The sequence below is a fragment of the Scyliorhinus canicula genome, chromosome 23 (assembly GCF_902713615.1).
Source record: "Scyliorhinus canicula chromosome 23, sScyCan1.1, whole genome shotgun sequence".
Classification (NCBI taxonomy): domain Eukaryota; kingdom Metazoa; phylum Chordata; class Chondrichthyes; order Carcharhiniformes; family Scyliorhinidae; genus Scyliorhinus; species Scyliorhinus canicula.
In genome coordinates, this window is record NC_052168.1 from 10,566,482 (window position 1) to 10,593,561 (window position 27,080).

General features: G+C 50.0%; 1 protein-coding gene across 3 annotated transcripts in view; it reads left to right on the plus strand.

Annotated features, from left to right (window-relative positions):
- Positions 1-5,816: 5,816 nt before the first annotated feature.
- The window catches only part of LOC119956298 (transportin-3-like), a 71,111-nt gene continuing 49,847 nt past the window's right edge, over positions 5,817-27,080 (plus strand). For 2 of the 3 annotated variants that reach the window (XM_038783380.1, XM_038783382.1), the window contains exons 1-6: positions 5,908-6,020; positions 11,166-11,290; positions 14,229-14,429; positions 15,773-15,846; positions 19,989-20,145; positions 23,984-24,127. In XM_038783380.1, the coding sequence (XP_038639308.1) occupies positions 5,987-6,020; positions 11,166-11,290; positions 14,229-14,429; positions 15,773-15,846; positions 19,989-20,145; positions 23,984-24,127 (735 nt within the window). In that variant the 5' untranslated portion in view covers positions 5,908-5,986. The other variant, XM_038783381.1, reaches the window with a different exon arrangement.

Sequence of the window (27,080 nt, forward strand, 5' to 3'; positions counted from 1 at the left end):
TTTGCACATTCTCCCCGTGTCTGTGGGTTTCACCCCCACAACCCAAAAAAGATGTGCCGGGTAAGCAGATTGGCCACGTTAAATTGCCCCTTAATTGGAAAAATAATTGGGTACTCTAAATTTATTTATTTATTTTTTTTTAAATGGTGGGTGGGACCCAGATCCACAAGTCCCGCATCAATTTTCAACCTCCCTGGTAGGGTAAATGGGGCGGGGCATGAATCACACATGAGAGAAACCCTAAACTCAACAGAGACAGCTGAACTCAGTACTCTATTCAAACGGCCCCCCTTCTCTTCGTATCAACGGCCATAACCCGCGGTGTGGAAGTTGCAAATTTTCTAGAGGAAAGGTCTGTAGAATTGCCAAGCACTGAATCCTCAGCCCTTTGTATCGGTGGGTGGTTAATAAATATGGGACAGGGCAGCACGGTGGCCTAGTGGTTAGCACAACCGCCTCACGGCGCTGAGGTCCCAGGCTAGATCCCGGCTCTGGGTCACTGTCCGTGTGGAGTTTGCACATTCTCCCCGTGTCTGCGTGGGTTTCGCCCCCACAACTCAAAAATGTGCAGAGTAGCTAAATTGTCCCTTAATTGGAAAAAATAATTGGGTAATCAAAATTTTTTTTAAAAAGAAAATAAATAAATATTGGACGCGATTTGACAGAAAACTTTCTAAGTGCCATTTTGGGCGCGCTTGGCAGAGTGTTTCTGGACGGCCGACTTGGCAAGATCGCGGTCCGTATTCAACAGCAATTAGTGCCGAAAATGAGCCCCCCACAAGCTTCTTGTCATCACTGGCTATCTCACTGACTTGATTCACCGCTAACAAGTGGGAGCTGCTTTTAAGCGCTCCCTCACGACTTGCTCCCAGTCACACACAAGCATGGCAGCCTGTGAATGACAGGCGAGGTATCCTGTTCCCCCGAGGGGGGTCGGAGGGCCAGCAGCAGGGTCCACAATGCCTTCTGGGAGCAGTCAGTGCAGGCGGCATAACCAGGAAGACCTCCATCCAATGTCAAGAAGACCAACAACCATCATTGAGCTGCAAGGGTAGGTTACCACCTCTCCTGGCATCAATTCCGCCTGCTACCCCTCAAATTCCCGAACACCCACCCAAAAATCACTGGCTGACATCTTGCCCCCGCCCCACATCCGATCTTCGTGCTTGTTCCTCAGAACCCCCTGGCACCCACCAGCACAACCCCTTCATGTCCAGGTGTGGTGCCCACACATGCCTCCTGCTAGAGACACCCCTGACCCATCAAGCATGTCGTTCACAATGCCCTCTGCCCCTCACAGGAGAAAATCGCCCATAATAAGCGGAAAAGGGCCAAGAAAAGGGGTGGAGTCCAGTGACCCAAGCCTGGAATCGATCCCGGGACCCTGGCGCTGTGAAGTTTCCGTGCTAACCACTGTGCTACCATGCTGCACCACTACAAACTGGTGTTTCAAGTTGCCCTTGCGGATTTTGGGATACCCTTGCATTTAACACGTGCACGCACCAGAAAAGAACAGAATTCTTTCTGCCCTGCTGCTCGCCCTTTCCCTGGGCCTTCTCCCTGCACCCGGACCCTCTCTCTGGGTCCTCTCTCTGGGCCCTCTGCCTGGATCCTCTCTCTGGGCCCTCTCCATGGACCTCCTCTGCCCTTTTCCCTGGGCCCTCTCCCTGAACCCCCTCCCTGGCTGTCTCCCTGGGTCCTTCCTGGACCCTTTCCATGGACCCACTCTCTGGGCCCTCTCCCTGGACCCTCTCCCTGGGCCCACTCTGTGGGCTCTCTCTCTGAGTCCTCTCCCTGGGCCCGGACCATCTCTCCTGGCTCTCTCCCTGGACCCTCTCCCTGAACCCTCTCTCTGGGCCCTCTCCCTGGACCCTCTCCCTGAACCCTCTCTCTGGGCCTTCTCTCTAAGTTATCTCTCTCTTCCCATGACGCCCCTTGCTATGGCACCCAAAGCTAGGTCCCATGGTTGCTATTTTCACGCCAAGCACCAGCCACCAAAAGAACGGCAAACGACACGGCAGGCCGCCCTGCTGCGGTCTGTGCCTCCACCAGAACTGTTGGACATAGCTTGCTCGGCCTCTGCCCAGAACAAGCAAAGTAAACATGTCTTCATACCATGGAAAACACTGAGGGAAGGAATGGGGCACAGCCCCCCTTACACCCCCTGCCAGCAATTCTGTTCTTGTTGGATGTGTGCATCTGCCCACTTGCCAGCAAGGGGGGGGGCAGTAAAGCCATGTCTGGTCCTGTTCTGATCCAGTCACGTCACGAACCGGCTGATGTTGAACGCGAGAGTATCCGAAAACCCAGAAGGGTAACGTGGAACATCGGTTCGTGGTGGTGTACGTGATATTTTGCTTTGGTATAATGTGAGGAACAGGGTCCAGCCCAGTGAGGAACAGTCCTGTTGTTGTGTGAACAATTAATAAAGAATATTTATCAACTTAAAAGAAAGACAAAAACACACAATATGGACTATAATAGACTGTATTTTTTAATTTAAAAAATATAATTTAGAGTACCCAATTCATTTTTTCCAATTAAGGGGCAATTTTGCATGGCCAATCCACCTACCCTGGATTGTGGGGGTGAAACCCACGCAAACACGGGGAGAATGTGCAAACGCCACACGGACAGTGACCCAGAGCCGGGATTGAACCTGGGACCTCGGTGCCGTGAGGCAGCAGTGCGAACCACTGCACCACCACGCTCCTGCCCCTCACCTTGAACTTGGGTCCCCTCGTAACTGACCCTTCAACTAAGGGGAACTGCTCCCTGTCCACTCTGCCCATGCCCCTCAATCTTGTGCACCTCAATCAGGTCACCCCTCAGTCTTCTGTGCTCCAGCAAAAACAGCCCAAGCCTATCCAACCTCTCGTCATAATTTAAACGTTCCATCCCAGGCAACATCCTGGTGAATCGCCTCTGCACCCCCTCCAGTGCAATCACATTCTTCCTGTAATGTGGTGACCAGAATTGCACCCATTACTCCAGCTGCGGCCTCACCAAAGTTCTACACAACTCCAACATGACCTCCCTGCTTTTGTAATCTATGCCTCGAGTGATAAAGGCACGTGTCCCATATCCCCTTTTCACCACCCTATTTACCTGCTCTTCTGCCTTCAGAGATCTATGGACAAACATTGCAAGGTCCCTTTGTTCCACCCTTTGAATTTCTCAGTATCAGGCCGTTCATTGAATACTTCCCTGTCTCGTTACTCCTTCCAAATTGTATCACCTCACACTTTTCAGGGTTAAATTCCATCTGCCACTTTTCTGCCCATTTGACCATCCCATCTATATCCTTCTGTAACCCAAGGCAGTCAACCTCACTGTTTGCCACCTGGCCAATCTTTGTGTCGTCCGCAAACTTACTGATCCTACCCCCCACATAGTTATATATGTCGCTTTTATAAATGACAAACAATAGGGGGCCCAGCACAGATCCCTGTGGTACCCCACTGGACACTGGCTTCCAGTCACTAAAGCAGCCGTCAGTCATCACCCTCTGTCTCCGACAGCAAAGCCAATTTTGAATCTATAGCCACATTGTTTTCTCCAGTCACACATGTAAAATACTTGTTTTCCACTGATAGATGAATTTGCATTTCTCCGGATATCTGCTTCTAATCAACTCCCTGTTTTACTTTGTTTTTTTAATCCTAATTTTCCCCAATTCTCAACACGCATCAAACACTCCCTCAAACCCCCCCCCCCCCCCCCCCCCCCCCACACCCACAAAATAAAATATTTCAAACATGCTGTAGTGGGAGCCACAGGGGAACGAGCATTCTCGTTTTATACACCAGCTTGAAGAGTTTCCACTTCACTTGACACAGTGGCACAAAAGGAAGATGGCAGCTATTCAAGGTTCTAACTATAGAATGCAACGTCTTACAGGTGAGTCCGGGAGAAGGGACAGGCAAGTTAACATTCCCCGACTACGGGAAGCTCCAGGGAATGGAGCACGTTGAAGTGGAACTGGCGATACAACGAGCTTGGGTGATTTCGCTGTGCCCAGGCTGAGCCCTGGAACCAGCAGGGTACCCCCTTCGACGACCCACTCCTGGCCCTACCACTCTCCAATCTGCACAAAAATTCTGGGGCGCTCACCATCAACACCCCTCCCCAAATGTTCCTAGGGGGGGGGGGGGGGGGGGAATGCAAAATCCAGTTCTGTGATGAGAAAAATCACCTATCATAGAATGTTAGAGCACAGAAGGAGGCCATTCAGCCCGTTGTCCCAGTCCACTGCATCTACCCCCTAGCCATGCCAATTTTTCCTCTTTTAAGTATGTATCCAATCTCTTTTAATAGTTACTATTGAAGCTGTCTCCAGCAGACTACAGGCAGATAATAACTACAAACTGGATTTTAAAAAGTTCTCCTGCTGATAAACTCTGTGACCCCGATTTCTTTTTTTAAAAATAAATTAAAATTTTCATAGAATTTACCCATTTGGCCCATCGAGTCTGCACCGGCTCCTGAAAAGAGCACCCTACCCACGGTCCACACCTCCACCCTATCCCCATAACCCAGTAACCCCACCCAACACTAAGGGCAATTTTGGACACTGAGGGCAATTTATCATGGCCAATCCACCTAACCTGCACATCTTTGGACTGTGGGAGGCACCGGAGGAAACCCACGCAGAAACGGGGAGGATGTGCAGATTCCGCACAGACAGTGACCCAAGCTGGGAATTGAACCTGGGACCCTGGAGCTGTGAAGCAATTGTGCTGACCACTATGCTACCGTGCTGCCCAAAGAACCCAATTCTTTTTTTTCCTAATTAAGGGACAATTTAGCATGGTAAATTCACCCACCCTGCACATCTTTTTGGCTTGTGAGAGTTAGACCCACGCAGATACGGGGAGAAAATGCAAACTCCACACGGACAGTGACTCGGGGCCGGGATCGAATCCGGGACCTCGGCACTGCGAGGCAGCAGTGCTCAGAACTGCGCCGCTGTGCCCCCTGATTTTGGACCCCCATCCAGCCCCTAGAAACAGTTTCTCCTCATTTGAATCCATAGAATCCCGACAGTGCAGAAAAAGGCCATTCAGCCCATCTAGTCTGAACGAGCACCCTATCCAGGCCCATTCCCCCCACCCTCTCCCCGCTACCCCACCTAGGGGCAAGTTAGCGCGGCCAATCCACCCTAACTTGCACATCTTTGGATTGTGGTAGGAAACCCGTGCAGACACGGGGAGAACGTGCAGACTCCGCACAGACAGTGACCCAGCGGGGAATCTAACCCGGGACCCTGGAGCTGTGAGGCAGCACTGCTGCCCACTGTGCCACACTGCTCCAATGGTACCTTGATGGACATTTGTTTAAACCCACCGCCTCCTGGCCAGAGCTCTGGGCAATAATTGTTTGGGGGGGAGGGGGGGAGATGTTCAGGGATTTCCAGATCCAAAAATGGCTGCGTTTCCATGCACTGCCGCCGGGTGGAGCCCGCGAGTCCCCGGTGTTATTGACAGCTGAGGAGGGGCGGGGCGGTGGTGCCCACGCGTGCGCAGTCCGATCAGCCGCTGTCAGGCGGCGGATGTCGCGTCAATCCTCCGCGGGGTGGGGGCGGGGCGGATATCGTGTGGACGGGGTCCGCACTGATTGACGTGCGGCCTGACCAACCGCACAGCGAGACCGGCCGGTCCCTCCAATGATCGAAAGGGTAGGCGGTGCCGGGCCGGTATTGACGGACCGGCCGACCAATAGGGGAAGCGGAGGCACCAATGAGGCGGCAGGAGGGTAGACGGTCCGGCCAATGGGAGGGGAGCCGGGGAGGGGGCGGGGCCAGTGGCGGGGCGGGGATTGGTCACCCGTTCCCTGAGGTCATCAGGCGGCGACGTGATTGTCGGTGTTGGCGGCGCTGGTGGAGGAGGAGAGGGTGAGGCGGGGAGGGTGAGGGATAACCGGGGAAGGGCGGAGCACAAGCCTCAGCCTGCGGTTACCCCTCAATCTCTGATTATTCACAAAGCGTATGGAAACGTCTGGAACTTTCAAGAAAAGGGGGTGTGAGTAACCTCCCCTCGCCAACCCATAGCTGCCGTTACCTTGGTGATCAACACCCCCTCCCACTGAGAGCCCATGAGGGATGGTCACCCTTGGATGGTCACTGAGGCGGTCACCGTGATACGGTCACTGGAACCTGGAGCGGCCACTGGAACGGTCAGGGGGGGTGGTCACTGTGGAACGGTCACTGGGCTGGTCAGGGGGTGGTCACTGGAACCTGGAGCGACCACTGGAACGGTCACTGGGATGGTCGGGGGGGGGGGGGGGCGGTCACTGGGCTGGTCAGGGGGCGGTCACTGGAACCTGGAGCGACCACTGGAATGGTCACTTGGATGGTTAGGGGGGGGGGGCGGTCACTGGAACCTGGAGCGACCACTGGAACGGTCACTGGGATGGTCACTCGGCTGGTCGGGGGGGGGGGGGGGGGGTCACTGGAAAGGTAATTGGGCTGGTTGGGGGTGGTCACTGTGGAAAGGTCATTGGGCTGGTCACGGGGGTGGTCACCTTGGTACGGTCACTGGAGTGGTCACTGTGGAGCGGTCACTGGGGTGGCCACCTTGGTACGGTCATTGGGCTGGTCAGGGGGGTGGTCACTGGAACCTGGAGTGGTCACTGGAGCGGTCACTGGGGTGGTCACCTTGGTACGGTCATTGAGCTGGTCAGGGGGGGCGGTCACTGGTATAGTCACTGGAACCTGGTGTGGTCACTGGGGTGGTCACCATGGACCGGTCACTGGGCTGGTCAGGGGGGTGGTCACCATGGTACGGTCACTGGAACCTGGACTGGTCACTGGGATGGTCACCGTGGAATGGTCATAGAGCGGTCACTGTGAAATGGTCACTGTGGTATGGTCACTGGAGCGGTCACTGTGGAACAGTCACTGAGCTGGTCAGCGTGGAATGGTCACTGTGGAACAGTCACTGAGCTGGTCAGCGTGGAATGGTCACTGTGGTGCGGTCACTGGGCTGGTCGTGGTGGAAAGGTCACTGGGACGGCTGCTTTGGGATGGTCACTTGAACGGTCACTGTGAGCTAGCTGTTGTATGGTGGTCCCGGTGGGGAGGGCATCATGCGGCTGGGGCGGCTGCCGCACAGCCGGTGAACAAGTTCAGCGTTGCTTTTTGTATCTCTTATTTCTTCTACCTTGGAGCAGATTCATTTGGATGATACCAAAACTTAAAAGGGATAAAATATAAGGACAGGATGGAAATATACCACCAAAAGCCCCGGGCAACCGTGAGCATCCATGTTGGTTGGTAAATTAGATATGACAAGGGGCTTGAAGCCACAGAAGCTGCTTGTCTGTGGTCGGGTTGAGGGTTGTTTGTGAGGACAGTTCACCAGGCTGATTCCTGGGATGAAGGTGTTGAATATGAAGAGAGGTTGAGCATGTTGGGCCTATACTCATTGGAGTTTCGATGAATCAGAGCTGATCATATTGAAGCCGAAAAAGATTCTGAAAGTATTTGACAGGGTAGACACTGAGAGAATGTTTCCCCTCATGATGGAATCTAGAACTGGGGGGTGCACGGTTTTAAAAATAGGGGGTTTCCAGATTCTCTGGAGATGGGAGAGCATTATCTCTGCACTCTTCCTTGTCTCCAATGTTCTCACAGCTTGCCCAAGTGGGCAGTTCTTTGTGTTGGGAGCATAGATGGTGAGTTTGTGTGGCCTCTTGACTTGATGCTGTCCTTGCCCAACACACTCCTTCCAGCAGATGTTTGTTTAAATGTGGCCCCAAATTCCTAATGTTGAAAGCTGGCTATGCTCTGTAGATGGGATGAGCTGCTGTGATGTTGAGTGGAGCAGAACTTGACCTTCAGGCATAACAGAAGTGGCTGCTGCTTTCAGACTCTAGGATGATTTACTCTGTCTCTCTTCTTCTGACACTATTCATTAAATATCCATTGCGAACTACAGCCCTTTTCTGCCTTCCTATTACCAGGCTGAATGGAAAGCACATGAAAGTCTTGTGAAGGAGAGGAGACAGCTCCTTCTGTACAAGTTACACAGAGTGACACTTGGCAGCTTGTCACAAGCTTATTGCGGTCATGAGGTCTATTGTTTATCAGACCAGAGAGAGGTTTTGTTCTGTTAGCAATCATGCCTTGGCACTGTGGCCGTGTCAATAATTTGAGCTCCATCAATGGCAGCCTTTAATATTGACATTGCTAATAATAGTTCTGGACCATGAGAATTTAATTCAAACAATGGGCTTGATAATATCATAAACTGTTAATCACACCTCTCTGATTGATTTGCAGCCTGGCGTTGGATATTTCTTAAGGTTCAGCGATCTGGCAGCTGGAGTAGCCACTAACTCGGGTCACTCCCAAAAAACGCTGCTCATTAAAACTAAAGATGTTCCTGTTGTAGCTCTGCGAGTCACTGTGTACACACCTGGAGCCTTGTACCTCTGCGAGTCACTGTGTACTCATCTCGAGTCTTGTACCTGTGTGTGGTACTGTATACACACCTGGAGCCTTGTTGTACCTGTGTGAGTTACTGTGTCCTCATCTGGAGTCTTGTTGTACCTGTGTGAGTTACTGAGTACACACCTGGAGCCTTGTAGCTGTGTGAGCTACTGTGTACATTCCTGGATTCTCGTACCCGTGTGTGCAAGTGTACACAGCTGGAATTTTGTGTGAGTTACTGTGTACAGACTCCAGTCTTGTAGCTGTGCAAGTTACTGTTCATTGGCAGTCCTGTTGTAGCTGTGTGAGTTAATATGTACACACCTGGATTCTCGTCGTACCTGTGGATTTGGATTTGTTTATTGTCACGTGTACCGAGGTACAGTGAAAAGTATTTTCCTGCGAGCAGCTCAACAGATCATTAAGTACATGGAAAGAAAAGGGAATAAAAGAAAATACATAACAGGGCAACACAGGGTATTCAATGTAACTACATAAGCACCGGCATCGGATGAAGCATACAGGGTGTAGTGTTAATGAGATCAGTCCATAAGAGGGTCATTTAGGAGTCTGGTAACAGAGGGGAAGAAGCTGTTTTTGAGTCTGTTTGTGTGTGTTCTCAGACTTCTGTATCTCCTGCCCGATGGAAGAAGTTGGAAGAGTGAGTTAGCCGAGTGGGAGGGGTCTTTGATTATGCTGCCCGCTTTCCCCAGGCAGCAGGAGGTGTAGATGGAGTCAGTGGATGGGAGGCAGGTTTGTGTGATGGACTGGGCTATGTTTACGACTCTCTGAAGTTTCTTGCGGTCCTGGGCCAAGCAGTTGCCATACCTGGCTGTGATGCAGCCAGATAGGATGCTTTCTATGGTGCATCTGCAAAAGTTGGTGTGAGTTAAAATGGACATGCCAAATTTCCTTAGTTTCCTGAGGAAGTATAGGCGCTGTTGTGCTTTCTTGGTGGTAGCGTCGATGTGGGTGGACCAGGACAGATTTTTGGAGATGTGCACCCCTAGGAATTTGAAACTGCTAACCATCTCCACCTCGGCCCCGTTGATGCTGACAGGGGTATGTACAGTACTTTGCTTCCTGAAGTCAATGACCAACTCTTTAATTTTGCTGGCATTGAGGGAGAGATTGTTGTCGATGCACCACTCCACTAGGTTCTCTATCTCCCTCCTGTATTCTGTCGTCGTTATTGGAGATCCGGCCCACTATGGTCGTATCGTCAGCAAACTTGTAGATGGAGTTGGAACCAGATTTTGCCATGCAGTCGTGTGTGTACAGGGAGTAGCGTAGGGGGCTAAATACGCAGCCTTGCGGGGCCCCGGTATTGTGGAAGACTATTGTGGAGGAGGTTGTTGTTCATTCTTACTGATTGTGGTCTGTGGGTCAGAAAGGCGAGGATCCAGTTGCAGAGTGAGGAGCCAAGTCCTAGGTTTTGGAGCTTTGATATGAGCTTGGCTGGGATTATGGTGTTGACGGCGGAGCTGTAGTCAATAAATAGGAGTCTGATGTAGGATCCCTTGTTGTCGAGATGCTCTAGGGATGAGTGTAGGGCTAGGGAAATGGCATCTGCTGTGGACCGGTTGCGGCGGTAGGCGAATTGCAGTGGATCAAGGCGTTCTGGGAGTATGGAGGTGATGTGCTTCATGACCAACCTCTCGAAACACTTCATTGCGACTGACGTCAGGGCCACCGGACGGTAGTCATTGAGGCAAGTTGCCTGGTTCTTCTATGGCACCGGTATAATGGCCAGTCGCCTTCCGAGGGTTCACTTTCAGGAAGGCCAATCTGACCTCGGTGGGTATGGTTGAGTTATGAGTTGCTGGGGCACTTGACAGCGGATTGTTGGTTTCCTCCTCGTGCCAAGCATAGAATGCATTGAGTTCATCGGGGAGGCCGCTGCTGCCAGAGATACTGCTCGTATTCGCTTTGTAGCCCGTTATGTTGTTTAGTCCTTGCCACAATCGCCGAGAGTCCGTCTGTGACTCAAGCTTGGTTTGATATTCTCTCTTGGCATCTCGGATGGCTTTGCGGAGGTCGTACCTGGATTTCTCGTATAGGTCAGGGTCGTTTGACTTGAACGTCTCAGACCTGTCCTTCAGTAGGGAGTCAATCTCGCGTTGAGCCATGGTTTCCAGTTGGGGAACGTACGTACTGCTTTCTTTGGCACGCAATCGTCCACACATTTGCTGATGAAGTCTGTGACGGTGGCGGCATGCTCATTTAAGTTGGTCGCTGAGTTCTTAAATATGGACCAGTCCGCTGTCTCTGAGCAGTCACATAAGAGCTCTTCTGTTTCCTCGGACCAGCACTGCACGACCTTCTTAGCTGGATTCTCCCGCTTGAGTTTCTGCTGGTATGCTGGGAGAAGGAGCACTGTCTTATTGGTCTGATTTCCCAAAGTGCGATCGGGGGATGGAACGGTCGGCGCCCTTGATCTTTGAGTAGCAGTGGTCAAGAATGTTGTCGCCCCTGGTGGGAAAGGAGATGCGCTGGTGGAATTTTGGCAGTACACTCTTGCGGTTGGCCTTGTTGAAGTCTCCGGCCACAATGAATAAGTGTGAGTTAATGTACACACCGGGAATCTTGCTGTACCTGTGTGAGTTACTGTGTACGCACCTGGTTTCCCGTTGTACCTGTTAGTTACTGTGTATACACGTGGGGCCTCGTACACTGAAAGAATGAAAGGTTTGCATCAAGTCATGTGCTGATCTAGCTGGTTTTTGGATTCCAGGTCACAGGATGGAAGGGGAGGTCAGTTTAGATTCGGTCTATCAAGCGGTTCAAGCCTTGTACCATCATCCAGACCCACAGGGCAAAGAGAGAGCCTCCGCCTGGCTGGGCGAATTCCAGAAGTCGGTAAGTAGGTGCATCAGTGAGCTGCGACCTAATCGTACGTGCATGAGCCAGGCTTGTGTTTAGTGCTTTGAATATTGCAATCAATCAGAAATTATTGCTTTATATTGACATAGGGATGGCACGGTGGCGCAGCGGTTAGCACTGCTGCCTGTGCCTCTGAGGACCCGCGTTCGATTCCCGGCCCGGGTCACTGTCCGTGTGGAGTTTGCACATTCTCCCCGTGTCTGCGTGGGCATCACCCCCACAACCCAAAGATATGCAGGGTAGGTGGATTGGCCAGGTTAAATTTCCCCTTAATTGGAAAAAATGAATCGGGTATTCTAATTTTTTTTTTAATATTGAAGAAGCAGAATCCCAACACGAGAATATGTTCAGAGCGTGGCTGGATTCTGGAATGCCTCGGTTAGATCTGACTCCACCACACTCCCAGTCAGTGCATTCCAGATCACAACCATCGCTGTGTGAATCTGAATCTCTACAGTGCAAAAGGTGGCCATTCGGCCCATCGAGCCTGCACCGACCCTCCGAAACCCTACCTAGGCTCAATCACCCATCCTGCCCCCATAACCCCACCTAACCTTTGGACACTAAGGGGTAATTTAGCATGGCCAATCCACCTAATCTGCACATCTTTGGGTGGAAACCGGAGCACCCGGAGGAAACCCACGCAGACACAGGGAGCAAGACACGGGGAGGGCAGCACGGTAGCATAGTGGTTAGCACAGTTGCTTCACAGCTCCAGGGTCCCAGGTTCGATTCCCGGCTTGGGTCACTGTCCGTGCGGAGTCTGAATGTTCTCCCCGTGTCTGCGTGGGTTTCCTCCGGGTGTTCCGGTTTCCTCCCACAGTCCAAAGACGTGAAGGATGGATGTATTGGCCATGCTGAATTTCCCTTAGTGTCCAAAAAGGTTAAAAGGGGGTTATGGGGGGCAGCACGGTGGCACAGTGGGTTAGCACTGCGGCCTTACGGCGCCGAGGTCCCAGGTTCGATCCTGGCTCTGGGTCACTGTCCGTGTGGAGTTTGCATGGGTTTCGCTCCCACAACCCAAAGATGTGCAGAGGAGGTGGATTGGCCACGCTAAATTGTCCCTTGATTGGAAAAAATGAATTGGGTACTCTAAATTTAAAAAAAAAAGGTGGGTTATGGAGATTGGGTAGATACGTGGGCTTGAGTAGGGTGCTCTTTGTAAGGGCTGGTGCAGACTAGATGGGCCGAATGGCCTCCTTCTGCACTGTAAATTCTACGATTCTCTGAAAGTGCAAATCCCCACAATGACGGTCACCCAGGGCCAGAAATGAAGCGAGGTCCCTGTGGTTGTAAGGAAGCAATGCTAACCACTGTGCCACCGTGCCTACCCATACAGTATATTTACTTGAGTTATACCATTTTCTATCAGAAATATATCTATTTCTGGAGATGGTTAGCAGTTTCAAATTCCTAGGGGTGCACATCTCCAAAAATCTGTCCTGGTCCACCCACGCCGACGCTACCACCAAGAAAGCACAACAGCGCTTATACTTCCTCAGGAAACTAAGGAAATTTGGCATGTCCACATTAACCCTTACCAACCTTTACAGATGCACCATAGAAAGTATCCTTTCTGGCTGCATCACAGCCTGGGTATGGCAACTGCGCGGCCCAGGACCGCAAGAAACTTCAGAGAGTCGTGAACATAGCCCAGTCCATCACACGAACCCGCCTCCCATCCATTGACTCCACCTACACCTCCTGCTGCCTGGGGCAGCATAATCAAAGATCCCTCCCACCCGGCTTACTCACTCTTCCAACTTCTTCCATCAGGCAAGAGATACAGAAGTCTGAGCACACACAAATAGACTCAAAAACAGCTTCTTACCCACCAGACTCCTAAATGACCCTCTTATGGACTGACGTCATTAACACTGCACCCTGTATGCTTCATCCGATGCCGGTGCTTATGTAGTTACATTGTATACCTTATGTTGCCCTATTATGTATTTTTTTAATTCCCTTTTCTTCCCATGTACTTAATGATCTGTTGAGCTGCTCGCAGAAAAAATACTTTTCACTGTCCTTCAGTAGACGTGACAACAAACAAATCCAATCCAATCTATCTCCTTCTTGAAACCATTCAATGATTCGGACTCCATCGCACTATGGGGCAGCGAGTTCCACAAATTCACCACCCACAACGAGAAGTAGTCCCTCCTCATCTCAGTTCTGAATCTACCGCCTCTCAACTTACATCTGTGACCTCTCGTTTGAGATTGACCCACAAGGGGGAACATTTTACGTTATCAATGCCTTTTAGTATTTTATACACCTCGATCAGATCCCCTCTCATCCTTCTAAACTCCAGCCAGTATAAGCCCAAACTGTTTAATCTCTCCGCACACATCAAATTAAATCTGGGTTGGACACTACCTCCTTCCAAAGATGGTTGTGTAGTGTAAGTGATGGTTGGACTGGGGACTATCTGAATTGACTTATCACAAAGGCACGAGACAATATTGAAGTCTTTGCCTTTTTGAATCTGGATTATCAATTCCCATCAATACATGAAGCAGTTTATCCAGGAAATGCCCAGATTCTGGTTGCATCGAAATCTTAGTGCTTGCCAGATGGGAGAGGTTCAAGGTTCATCCTGGTTGAGACATGACTCAGCGATAATGGAGTTGCTGATTAATCGCAGTAATCAACGTGTCTCAAATGGTCTACAGCAGACTCAAACAGGAGATGAGGAAAACCCTGAGTGATGGAGAGGGCTGGGAGCCATAGGTCGGTCCCAAAGTCATCGTCTCCTAAGCTACACTTGCCTCGCTTCATAACAAGAAATCTAACACACATTTGAATAAATCACAGCTCACAGCCTCCACTATCTTCCGAAGATATCCGTTTTATTCCCAATTTGCTGTCAATGAAAACGTTAACCAACGTCTTTTTGTTTCTTCTTGGACAGATGTTTTCGTGGCAGATTTCTGACCAGCTGCTGCGACTCCAGCGCGACATCGAGTCGTGCTACTTTGCCGCCCAGACCATGAAGATGAAAATCCAGTATTCGTTCTACGAGCTGCCCCCGGAGATGCACTCGTCGCTCCGCGACTCTCTGCTAACGCACCTGGAGAGCCTGAAGGACCTATCCCAGGCCATCGTCACACAGGTATAGCAAGGAGTGAGCTCAACACTTAACCAGATGCTTCAGCGAGTGAGAGTGTGGCCTTTCCACCTCTGGGTCCCGGAGAAATCTTCCCCTCCCGCCCCGTTTCTCTCCATCACTGACGCACTGGGGTGCAGTTCGCCAAGTGACAGTAGCCCTTCTCTGTTGCCATTTCTCAACAATATGTCGCGATAGCAGGTTCTATGAGCCTAAGGTACATTTTGGTGAAGCTCAATCCTAGAAACGGACACCCCCACCCACAAAAAGAGAAGAGACTTAAGTTGCTGTACTGTTTTTTTTTCCATTTAAGGGGCAATTTAGTGTGGTCAATCCACCTACAATACAGTTCACTCTTAACTGACCTCTGAAATGGCCAAACAAGCCAGGGCAGATGAGGGTGGGCAATAAATGAACAGCATAGATGGGGAAAGTTAGATCAGTTCAAGAGGGAGAAAGGAATAGAAGGATTTAGTGACAAGTTTAGATGAAATGGGGAGGTGGAGGTTTGTGGGGAGTGTGGACTTGCGATACAGAATGGCCTGCTTTCCGTGCTCTAAGTAATACCTGCCCTTCCATTAGATAGATTTTAAATCCAATTTGCTACACTTTCTCTTTCAGTCTGTGCCCTTGAATTGGTTCCGTTAGTCTCCTCGGCGGTAGCCTGAATTTTAATGGTACTTGATCATTTCTAATTGTCCAGTAATTGGGTATTTAATGATGTTCGGGTGGTGGATTAACACGGGAGTCACTTGGGCTCTGAACATGAACAGACTGCAACTGTGTTGGTTGAGGTTTGGAGTTGCACACCTGCAATGTGTATCTCTGCAAATAAAAGTATGTACCAATCCGCCTCTAGTTCTCTCCGTCACCACCTGGTTTTGTTGAATAGAATATTAGCTCCTTTGCAAGCACCATTGATATACCTTATCAGCCAGTCACTCTTTTAAAAAAAATTTAAAGTACCCAATTAATTTTTTCCAATTCAGGGGCAATTTAGCATGGCCAATCCACCTACCCTGCACATCTTTGGGTTGTGGGGGCAAAGCCCACGCAAACGGGGAGAATGTGCAAACTCCACACGGACAGTAACCCAGAGCTGGGATCGGACCTGGGAGCTCGCCGCAGTAAGGGAGCTGTGCTAACCACTGCGCCACCGTGCTGCCCGTAGCCGGTCACTCTGTTGTAGGTTGTTGGATCCAGTCACGTTCAAAAAGCAACTCAAATCACAAAGTGCAATGCTTGTGATTGTGTGCTGAGTGTGCAGTAGGAATGCACCAATGATTAAGCCCAAATATTCTCTCCCTCGTGATGCTTTTATCAACAATCTTTCCTGTTTTTGATCCTAGCTAGCCCTCGCTGTCGCAGATCTCGCCATACAGATGACATCCTGGAAGAGCTGTGTCCAGACCCTAATTGAGAAGTGAGTGTGTTCTTGCGCTGTAATGGAATGGCGATATGGCTGCCTTGTAGTTGCGGACCACCAAAGGCCTGGGTGAATGATTCAGAAACACGAGTTCAAATCCCACCACTGCAGCTGGCGAATTTAAATTCAGTTAATTAAATAAATCGGGAATAAATCCGTGGGTCAGTTGCAGTCGCCATGAAACCCGCCTGGTTCACTAATATCCCTTGAGGAAGTAATCTGCCACCATTACCCAGTCGGTTCTCTGTGACTCCAGACCCACAGCAATGTGGTTGACACCTTAACTGCCCTCGGAAATATCCGAGTAAGTCGAGAACGGAGCTCATCGCCAACATCTTGGAATGGCTTGCCCAGTGACGCCCATATCCTGCGAATTAATAAATTAAAACCGTTCCCCCTGCGTTTATACCACAGAGGAAATCAGGAACCTTAGTGTAAAGGCAATCACAAATCCTTATTTCTTGGACAATGTGGGTAATCCAGCAGCGAATGGCCTGTATGACCTGTCATTGGGTCCAGCTGATTCCAAGGAAGTATGCGGTACCTGTGCACAAGATTACAATAATTGTCCTCGACACATGGGCCACATTGACCTTCCATTAAAAGTCTATAATCCCCTATTTTTTGATAAACTTTATCTGATGATAAGAGGCTCCTGTTTGAATTGCCATCTTCCTCCATTCCCCCGACTCTGATGGTTGCCCAGAACTGCGCCGGTGTAGTTTAAAGAACAGCGGAATGTTGAAATTTGCTGTGAGCAGGCACCTGGAGATGCTGGAAGGAGTGAGATTCTCACACTCAACTTTGCACACTTCCTTGATACTAGCTTGGCATGAATTTGCTGTTTGTCTTTTTGGCCAACGCATTTTTCTCAAAGTGAAATGAAAAAATGAAATGAAAATCGCTTATTTTCATAGTCGGCTTCAAATGAAGTTACTGTGAAAAGCCCCTCGTCGCCACATTCCGGCGCCTGTTCGGGGAGGCCGGTACGGGAATTGAACCGTGCTGCTGGTCTGCCTTGGTCTGCTTTCAAAGCCAGCGATTTAGCCCTGTGCTAAACCAGCCCCTCACGTTATGAAGTTCTCGCAAGTGCCCCCATCCTGAAGCACGAACATGTCAGATTATAGTTCCTTCTGCACTGCCCCATCCAGCATTCCGGGATAGACGCAGTGAAAACTTCTCCAAAGTGTGCACAGTGATATGCTGCATTCCTAACCTTGGAGGGATTACCCTCTTCCCACACCGTAGTCGGGTCAGAATTTCTTATTCTTGTGACCGTCCTGCATAAAATTGTCAAATCATCGACAGGCAACAAGAACATTAACATCTGAGAGAAAAAAAATCACGTGACCAGAGCACAGCTGATGGTAAAAGGGCAAGATATTCCAAATCCCAGACGGGAAAGTTGAAACACCTGTTCTCGACTGTATTGGTTACAATTTGATATAATGCACGGAAAGATGTCAAAGCCAGAGGAGGATGTCCCAGATGTCTTTGTGATGATTTTAAAGAATATAAATGTTTATTAACCAATGAAATATGCAACACCAAAGACACCTAGAAACGCTAGGTAACTAACTGGAAGGTGTATACCTAAATTTACGCAGTTCAAAATCCACGTAGTTCCCCAACTTCAGAGCAAATCCCCTCCCCCAAACAACATCCCATAGGTTTTTTTAAACGATAAGCAAAGTCCAGTAATAGTTATTTCACTGGGCACGTTTATCTTTTGGGGTTGCTTTTGACATAGGGTAGAACAACTGGTCGTTCCAACAGTGCCTCCAGCCTGCTGGGAGTTCACACAGCCTGCTGGGAGTTCACACAGCCTGCTGGGAGTTCACACAGCCTGCTGGGGGTTCTCACAGCCTGCTGGGGGTTCTCACAGCCTGCTGGGGGTTCTCACAGCCTGCTGGGGGTTCACACAGCCGGCTGGGGGTTCACACAGCCGGCTGGGGGTTCACACAGCCGGCTGGGGGTTCACACAGCCGGCTGGGGGTTCACACAGCCGGCTGGGGGTTCACACAGCCGGCTGGGGGTTCACACAGCCGGCTGGGGGTTCACACAGCCGGCTGGGGGTTCACACAGCCGGCTGGGGGTTCACACAGCCGGCTGGGGGTTCACACAGCCGGCTGGGGGTTCACACAGCCGGCTGGGGGTTCACACAGCCGGCTGGGGGTTCACACAGCCTGCTGGGAGTTCACACAGCTTTTCCCTGCCCGTGAGCCGAGTTCTCAAAACGGCTAACTTGCATAGGTTGAAATTGCTCCTGATATACAGTTTTTCCTTTTGATCTTCCCTTATCTGAATTAACCTCAGAAATTACTCTACCTTCATTTTGTGAGTCCACATTTTAGAATGCACTTGTAAAATTCACACACCTTTAGAACAGTACAGCACAGAACAGGCCCTTCGGCCCTCAATGTTGTGCCGAGCAATGATCACCCTACTCAAGCCCACGTATCCACCCTATACCAGTAACCCAACAACCCCCATTAACATTATTTTTTCGGACACTAAGGGCAATTTAGTCTGGCCAATCCACCTAACCCGCACATCTTTGGACTGTGGGAGGAAACCGGAGCACCCGGAGGAAACCCACGCACACACGGGGAGGACGTGCAGACTCCGCACAGACAGTGTCCCAGCCGGGAATCGAACCTGGGACCCTGGAGCTGTGAAGCATTTATGCTAACCACCATGCTACCGTGCTGCCCTATTCCTTTGACAAACCTTCTCCTTTGAACTTCCAGCATCATACTCAAACCTTTGACATTCTATTCTCTGTTGTTACCAACTTGCCTGAGGTAAACATCTATTAGACTTCTCAACATATCAGAAGCACTAGTTGCATCAACCTAGCCAAACTCTACCACTACACGGTTTCCATTTTTAATACGTTTTTAAAAAAATAAATTGCGGTGGTTTCAATATTGAAACTGCAGGCCTTGGTTCAACCAAAACGTAGAGCTTTATTTAGAAGACGTTAACACGACAGGCTGTGATGTTAGACTGCCCAAAGGCCGATGGCATCACGTAATCATTCTCTTAAAGTGCCGCTGTTCAGCTCCAAGGCTGCTCGTGAGGAAACTCTACGAATACACATTTCCTCCCCCTTTAAATCAAAGTCCCTGATACAAGAAACAATGTAACATTAACCATCAATGAGCAATCGGTCAACCACGACAGTCAGTGCGTCAGAGTTGGCCGTTCTCTTGTGTGTTTGTCGAACCTCAGCTGCCGCCTTTTCTCCGCTTGCTGGTTCTTGGATGTGATCATCTTTGGTGGTTATCTTAACCGGAGTCGACGTAGCGATCCAAGGTTCACTCTGTTTGATTCGCAATTGAGGCGCTGTTTTCCCCAATAGGTTTGGTTGGTGTCAGGTTCTCGGGAAGGTCCAGCTCGTCTCTTAGCACAGCCAGATTTGGACTTTGTCGGTTCTGCATCTGGCGGTTTGTTTAGGCTTGTAAAAGGATGGCTTGTTAGGCTGCAACCTGCTTCCCCAGATTCTCCAGACCTGCTTTATTAATAAAAACTATGGGCGGGCACAGCAATCAGCACTGCTGCCTCACCGCGCCAGTGACCGGGTTCGATTTCGGCCTTGGGTGACTGCGCGGAGTCTGCACGTTCTCCCTGTGTCTGCGTAGCTTTCCTCCGGGTGCTCCGGTTTCCTCCCACAGCCCAAAGATGTGCAGATTAGCTGGATTAACCACGGTAAAATTGTCCCTTTAGTGTTCAAAAGATTAGGCAGGGTTACTGGGTGGGGGAGTGGGCCTGGGTGGGTGTGCTCTTTCTGAGGGTTGGTGCAGACTCGATTGGCCGAATGGCCTAGTTCTGCACTGACTGAATTCTATGAAAAATGCAAGTCAGATAGCATCTAAGGAGAGAACCAGAGTTAATGTTTCAGGGCAAGTTGAGTTTCCAACAGATCATCCGATCCTGTTGTGCTGAATGAAATGTCAACGCCGTTTCTCGCTGTTCGACGCTGCCTGGCCTGCTGAGTATTTCCAGCATTTCTTTGTTTTGTTTTGTTTTTATTTCAGATTTCCAGCATCTGCAGTATTTTGCTTTTGTATTTGTGTCCCCAGACCTTTGTTTTGAAGCAGGTGTGATTGATCTCACCTCATGCGGTGTTTTCCTAGGTACGGCAATGATGAATCTGCGCTACCATTCCTGCTGGAGATTCTGACGGTGCTCCCAGAGGAGGTGCACAGCCGCTCGCTCCGAATTGGCACCAACCGAAGGACGGAGGTCATTGAGGACTTGGCTTACCACGCCAGCATGGTGATCGGCTTATTGGTGAGCCACTGTGGGTGCGGCATTTCATCTAGCTGTGCTACTTTTATATCCAACGTGTCCCTCTGTGCAGAAGAAATCAAGCAATCTGAAGCCCTAACCAGTCGCCATTAGTCCTTTAATGTGCTAACGTTTTGGGGCGCAGTTCCACAGACACGGGTACCTGGTCCACATAACTGCTGAACGGGCGGCACGGTAGCAAAGTGGTTAGCACTGTTGCTTCACAGCTCCAGGATCCCAGGTTCGATTCCCTGCTCGGGTCACTGTCTTTTTAAAAAAAAAATTTAAAGTGCCCAATTCATTTTTCCAATTAAGGGCAATTTACCTTGGCCAATCCACCTACCCTGCACATCTTTTGGGTTGTGGGGGCAAAACCCACGCAAACACGGGGAGAATGTGCAAACTCTACACGGAGAGTGATCCAGGGTCAGGATCGAACCTGGGACCTCGGCGCGTGAAGCAGCAGTGCTAACCACTGCGCCACCGTGCTGCCTCCTCGGGTTCACTGTCTGTGCGGAGTCTGCACGTTCTGGGTGGGTTTCCTCCGGGTGCTCCAATTTCCTCTCTCAGTCCAAAGATGTGCAGCTGGATTGGCCATTATAAATTGTCCTTGGTGTCCAAAAAAGGGATAGGTGGGGTTATGGGGATGGGGTGGAGGTGCTCTTTCCAAGGGCCAGTGCAGACTCGATGGGCTGAATGGCCTCCTTCTGCACTGTAAATTCTATGAATACTATGAACTGCTCTTGTTAAGCTGTGAAATGTTTTTTTTTAAATATTTTTATTCGCCTTTTTCACAATTTTTCTCCCGAATTTACACCCAACAACAATCAATAACCAACAACAAATATCTCAAACCCCATAACAGTAACAACGATCCCATCCTCCCACTATGCCCAGACCTCAGCCCGCATGTTAACATAAACAAATGACAAAGAAAAAAAAAGGAATCAGGGATTACCCATAGCCATCTTCAACATACACAGCCCCCCCCCCCCCCCCCCCCCCAACTAATGTTCGATGTTATCCAGTTCTTTTTTTTTTTAAATTTAGATTACCCAATTATCTTTTCCAATTAAGGGGGCAATTTAGCGTGGCCAATCTACCTACTCTGCACATTTTTGAGTTGTGGGGGTCAAACCCACGCAGACACGGGGAGAATGTGCAAACTCCACACGGACAGTGACCCAGAGCCGGGATCGAACCTGGGACCTCAGCGCCGTGAGGCGGTTGCGCTAACCACTCGGCCACTGTGCTGCCCTGTTATCCAGTTCTTGAAAGTGCATAAGAAATAGTGCCCATGACTTGTAGAAGCCCTCCGAGCTTCCCCTCAGTTCAAACTTAACCTTCTCATGGGTCAAGTATTCCAACAGGTCCCCCCGTCACGCCATCATCCTCGCCTTCGTGAGGTGTGCCCTGTATACCACCTTCAGCTGTATCAGCCCCAACCTCGCACACAAGGTGGAGGCATTCACTCTCTGGAGCACCTCACACCAGACGCCCTCCTCTATAACCTCTCCCAATTCTTCCTCCCACTTCGCTTTGATCCCCTCCAGTGGTGCCTTATCCTTTTCCAACATAGCTCCGTATACCACTGACACAGTCCCCTTCTCCAGTCCCCTTGCCGCCAACACCTCCTCCAACAACGTGGAGGCCGGTTCCTTCGGGAAGCTCTGTATCTCCTTCCTGGCAAAGTCCCGAAACTGTATATACCTAAACACTGCTCCAGCCCATACTTCGCTTCCAGCTCCCTCAATCCTGCAAATCGACCCCGAGGAAACAGGTCTTAATCCCCTTCTCTTCCCATTTCCGAAAGCTTCCGTCCCACCTCCCTGGCTCAAATCTGTGGTTCTCCCGGATCGGCATTTCCCTCGACCCTGCCGCCAACCCAAAGTGTTGGCGAAACTGCCTCCAGATTTTCAATGAGGCTATTACTACCGGACTCCCTGAGTATTTCCCCGGAGCTATTGGGAGCGGGGCCATTGCTAGTGCCTTCAGCCCTGACCCCCTGCACAAACTCTCTTCCATTCTGACCCACTGGGAATCAACCCCTCTGACCCAGCTCCGCACCTTCTCCACATTCGCCGCCCAGTAGTAGTACATCAGGTTCGGGAGAAAGCTGTGAAATGTTGCCAGACTTTCCAACCAGTGAATGTCACAGTTCAGCTCTGTCCCGATTTTACTAGACGCTCAAATGCCAAGGCACTCTGCAGGAATCATTGGACAGCGACCGGGAACTGTGTCCTTTATTAATTCATCGGTTAATAAGACCATAAGACATAGGAGCAAAATTCAGCCAATCGGCCCATCGAGTCTGCTCTGCCATTCAACCATGGCTGATATTTTCTCATTTTCCTGCCTTCTCCCCATAACCCCTGATCCCCTTATTCATCAAGAACCTGTCTATCACTGTCTTAAGACACTCAGTGATTTGGCCTCCACAGTCTTCTGCGGCAAAGACTTCCACAGATTCACCACCCTCTCGCTGAAAAAATTCCTCCTCATTTCTGAGTTAAAGGATCGTCCCTTTAGTCTGAGATTGTGTCCTCTGCTTCTAGTTTTTCCAACAAGTGGAATCATCCTCTCCACATCCACTCTATCCAGGCCTCGCAGTATCCTGTAGAACGGTGCTTCCCAGAAATTTTGCCAGTGACATCCATTTTAAAACAGAATTTTTATGACACGGGAGTGGAGATTGTAGGGGGTGCAAGGATTTCAAGGGTTTAAGCAGTTGCTAAACTCCACCACCACTGTTACTCTGCAGCTCGTGACCCCAAAATCCAGCCCCGCCCCCAAGTCCTACAGTTGACCATTCAATAAGCTCCTCATGGTTTCAGGCACCAGCACACCCTGTTATGGGAGCATCTCCTCTTTCGTCACATTTCTGTAAAATGGTGGCTCCAGCGATGCATCTTAAACAAACCTCAGGCACATAAGGAAGCATCATTGGGTACTGGCAGTTTCATTTCATAGAATCATAGAATTTACTGTGCAGAGGGAGGCCATTCGGCCCATCAAGTCTGCACAGCTCTTGGAAAAAGCACCCTATCTAAGCCCACACCTCCACCCTATCCCCATAACCCAGTAACCCCACCCAACACTAAGGGCAGTTTTGGACACTAAGGGCAATTTATCATGGCCAATCCACCTAACCTGCACATCTTTGGACTGTGGGAGGAAGCCGGAGCACCCGGAGGAAACCCACGCAAACACAGGGAGAACGTGCAGACTCCGCACAGACAGTGACCCAAGCCGGGAATTGACCCTGGAGCTGTGAAGCAACCGTGCTAACCACTGTGCTACCTTGCCACCTCGATTTTGGCGACAAAGTGCTGTATCTGGATTGAATTAAAATACAGGATTCGTGACCTGTGCAAAACAAAACTGGTGTGTTTTATCCAAAGAGATCTACTATTTGCAGCTTTGATGTCTCACTGTTGCATTTTGTATAACTCTTCGGTGTGGTCTTTGAGGTTAATGGGAGACTGAAATAGGTTTGATCCTCGAAGGGGGGGGGGGGAAGAATTTCTCAGCTTTTCCCTCTATATTGCAGCTCGCAGGTAATCACTTGATTTCAGCTGATGTGTAAAAACTGCGATGGATGATGTTGTACTTGTTCAGAGAGAGGCGGGATGGATCGGAGGATGGTCTTTTCCTCTCCGTCAGTAAATAGTATGTTTGCACCATACCAGCCTTGGGAGTCAGGTCAGAGGTTAATGAACCTTGCTCTAGGCTAGGGCTTTTTCTTTAACTCCCCGGGAGGAAAGGTGTTGAACGGTGCAGGTGAGTCCTATTGATGTTCAGTGTCTTGTGAAATTTGACTTTGTACCCGGGACTTTTTCAGACAGCCTACATGGAACGTTGCAGCCATGATGAAAAGTTGGTGATTAAAGTCTTCCGATGCCTCATGAGCTGGATTAACCTGGGCATCCTGCACACTGATCACATTGCCAACAGCCAGTTACTGGTGGCGCTCTTCCAGATCCTTGTGAGTATAAACTCAACAACTAATCAGTCGCCCAAAGTCACAACGTAAGAGTTCTGGTTGTGATTGAAGATAATTCCAGACCGTCCACGAATTTATCTATACTTTATTCTGCACAGTTCCCTCCATGCCTCCTCCGACCGTTCCTGGTTTTTAAAATTCAGATGTAGGCGTTGCCACCGTTTGTTGTCCATTCTTTTTTGAAAAATATTTTTAGTAAGGCATTTGTATTATAAATTTTAACAAAATAAGCAACCATACGCCAAGCCAACAACAAAACCCAGCTAATCAGTCGCCCAAAGTCACAACGTAAGAGTTTTGGTTGTGATTGAAGATAATTCCAGACCGTCCACAAATTTATCTATACTTTATTCTGCACAGTTCCCTCCACAGGAGGGAACTTACGGAAACAACTCCCCAATTCCAATTCCCCACCAACCTTCCCCCAACTCACCCAACTCCCCATGCCTCCTCGAAGTCGATAAACAGCTGCCACCTCTGGGCAAACCCTAGCATCGATCCCCTCGAGGCAAACTTGATGTTCTCGAGCCGGAGAAACCCAGCCATGTCACTAACCAACACCCCCGACTTCAGGGATTTCGAGTCCCTCCATGTCAATAAAATCTGTCTCCGGGCTACCAGGGAGGCAAAGGCCGAAACATCAGCCTCTCTCGCCCCCTGGACTCCCGGATCTTGCCACACGCCACAAATCGCCACCTCTGGACGCAGAACCACCCTTACCTTCAGTACCTCCAACATGACATCAAACTCCTGCCAAAATCCCCTAAGCTTCGGACATGCCCAAAACAAAAGGACATGATTTTCAGGCCCACCCGCACACCACCCACACCTATTCTCCACCCCTCCAGAGAACCTGCTCATCTGGGCCACTGTCATGTGTGCCCTGTGGACCACCTAAAATTGCATCAGGCTAAGCCTGGAACACAACGAGGATGCATTGACTCCCATAACCCAACCTCCAACTCCCCGCCCAGCTCTTCCTCCCACTTCTGCTTCACCTCCCCTATCGGGGCTCCCTCCCACTCCATGAGCTCCTTATATATTTCTGATACCTTCCCCTCCCCCACTCCCGCTTTCGACATGACCTTATCCTGCAGCCTCTGGGACGGTAGGTGCGGGAAAGTCAATACCTGCTTGTTGCCCATCCTTAATTGCTCGAAGTAAGTTCCATAGACACAAAGTATGGGTGTCAGGATGATTGTAGCACCCAAACTATGTGCGATCTGGTCACGCTGCATAGATTGAGGACTGAACTTGGAGTCTTCTGGTTGGTATGGCAGAACCTATAAGGCCAGGGATGTTTCTTCCACTTGGCATTAAGCCGTCCATGTCCTGCAGCTTGGGGAGGAACTCCTGCCCTTTGGCGTCGCTCTTAACAATATTTCCTCGGCCTCTGTAGTAATTTTTAATCCTACTTGGTTGGTACTGAGCTTAACATTGCCTACAGCCACGTCGGCCACACCTGTATTGATAGTGCCTTAAACCTTTAGCTACTTATCCTCCATTGGGTGACCAACCATGGATTTGAACCGGAAGAAATTTGTTGAGCTCTAGTTAGAGAGGGGAGACCTTGCGGGGGGGGGGGGGGGGGGGGGGGGGGGGGGGGGGGAGTGGAGGGAAATTTTCTGATAAACTATTCACTGACTCCTGCCTGAAGGTGAACATGCATTAACATTGGCTGAGGACTGTGATGCCCACTGTAGTCAAATAATGTGCTAACACTCGGGCTTGAAGCACGCGTTTCGGTGAGCTAACTGCAGGAGGAAGGGGGCTCGAGGACAAACTCCAAGAATCATCGTGCTGAGAATGCGTGAAAATAGGGAGAAAGTGGAATGAACTCTTTGGGAGGGTAACTCCAATAGGGGTTTATTACACTCCGCTATACTGAGCTGTTAGTCCCACTGGCTCCAGTTATACAAAGTACCCTTCCCTCCTCTCCTGACGGTTCTGTCCTTTGTGTCGTGTCTCATAACGTGTGTGCTCAGTCTTCATGTGAGAGTCGAGGCTGGTTATTCTCACAGGCTGACCGTGCAGTGTGTTACAGCAGAACTGGATGGTCTTTTCACCCAGTACTCTCTCAGTACGGTAGCACAGTGGGTCGCACTGTTTATTCACAGCGCCAGGGGCCCAGATTTGATTCCCTGCTTGGGTCAATGCCTGTGTGGAGTCTGCATGTTCTCCCCGTGTCAGCGTGGGTTTCCTCCGGGTGCTCCGGTTTCCTCCCACAAGTGCCGAAGTACGTGCTTGTTAGGTTCATTGGACATTCTGAATTCTCCCTCTGTGTACCCGAACATGCGCCGGAGTGTGGTGACTAGGGGATTTTCACTAACTTTATTACAGTGTTAATGTAAGCCTACTTGGGGACAATAAAGTTTATTATAAAATTATTTATTATAAAAAAAGTGACCAGAAGTGGAACAAATCCGTGTTGCAGATTCCAGCCCCCAAATCCCCCCCCTGCAAGCTGCTGGAACCAGGAGCTCCTGTTCCAGGAGTGATCCAGCCAACCCGGCATAGCCTGGGAATCAAAGCTGAGACGTATTGTTCTTTGTGGCCCAATTGCTGCACCTGGCAGATTTACAAGCTCACCAGGCCAGCTTTCCCCTTTCCTGTGATCAGTTTCTCCCCCGTTGCCATACTGGTGACCTTTCCCAGCCAACCTGGGAAACCTGTGCCCATTGACATCATCCTTGGCCTTTGTCTGGCCTCTGGAATGTTTAATTTTGGGCGATTGTATCAGCGTTCCAGAGCTCACTGAATTCGTCTGTATTGACGTTGCCGCTAACATTGTGCTTTGTCCTCTGATAAAGGAACGTCCCCACTCGAGGATCTAAAGGAAAAGAGTGTGTTTAAAATCTGCATTGTGCAGAGGTGGTTGGGGGGGGGGGGGGGCTGTGGCTGGTGTAGGACCCAACATGTGGTGATGTCACTTTGG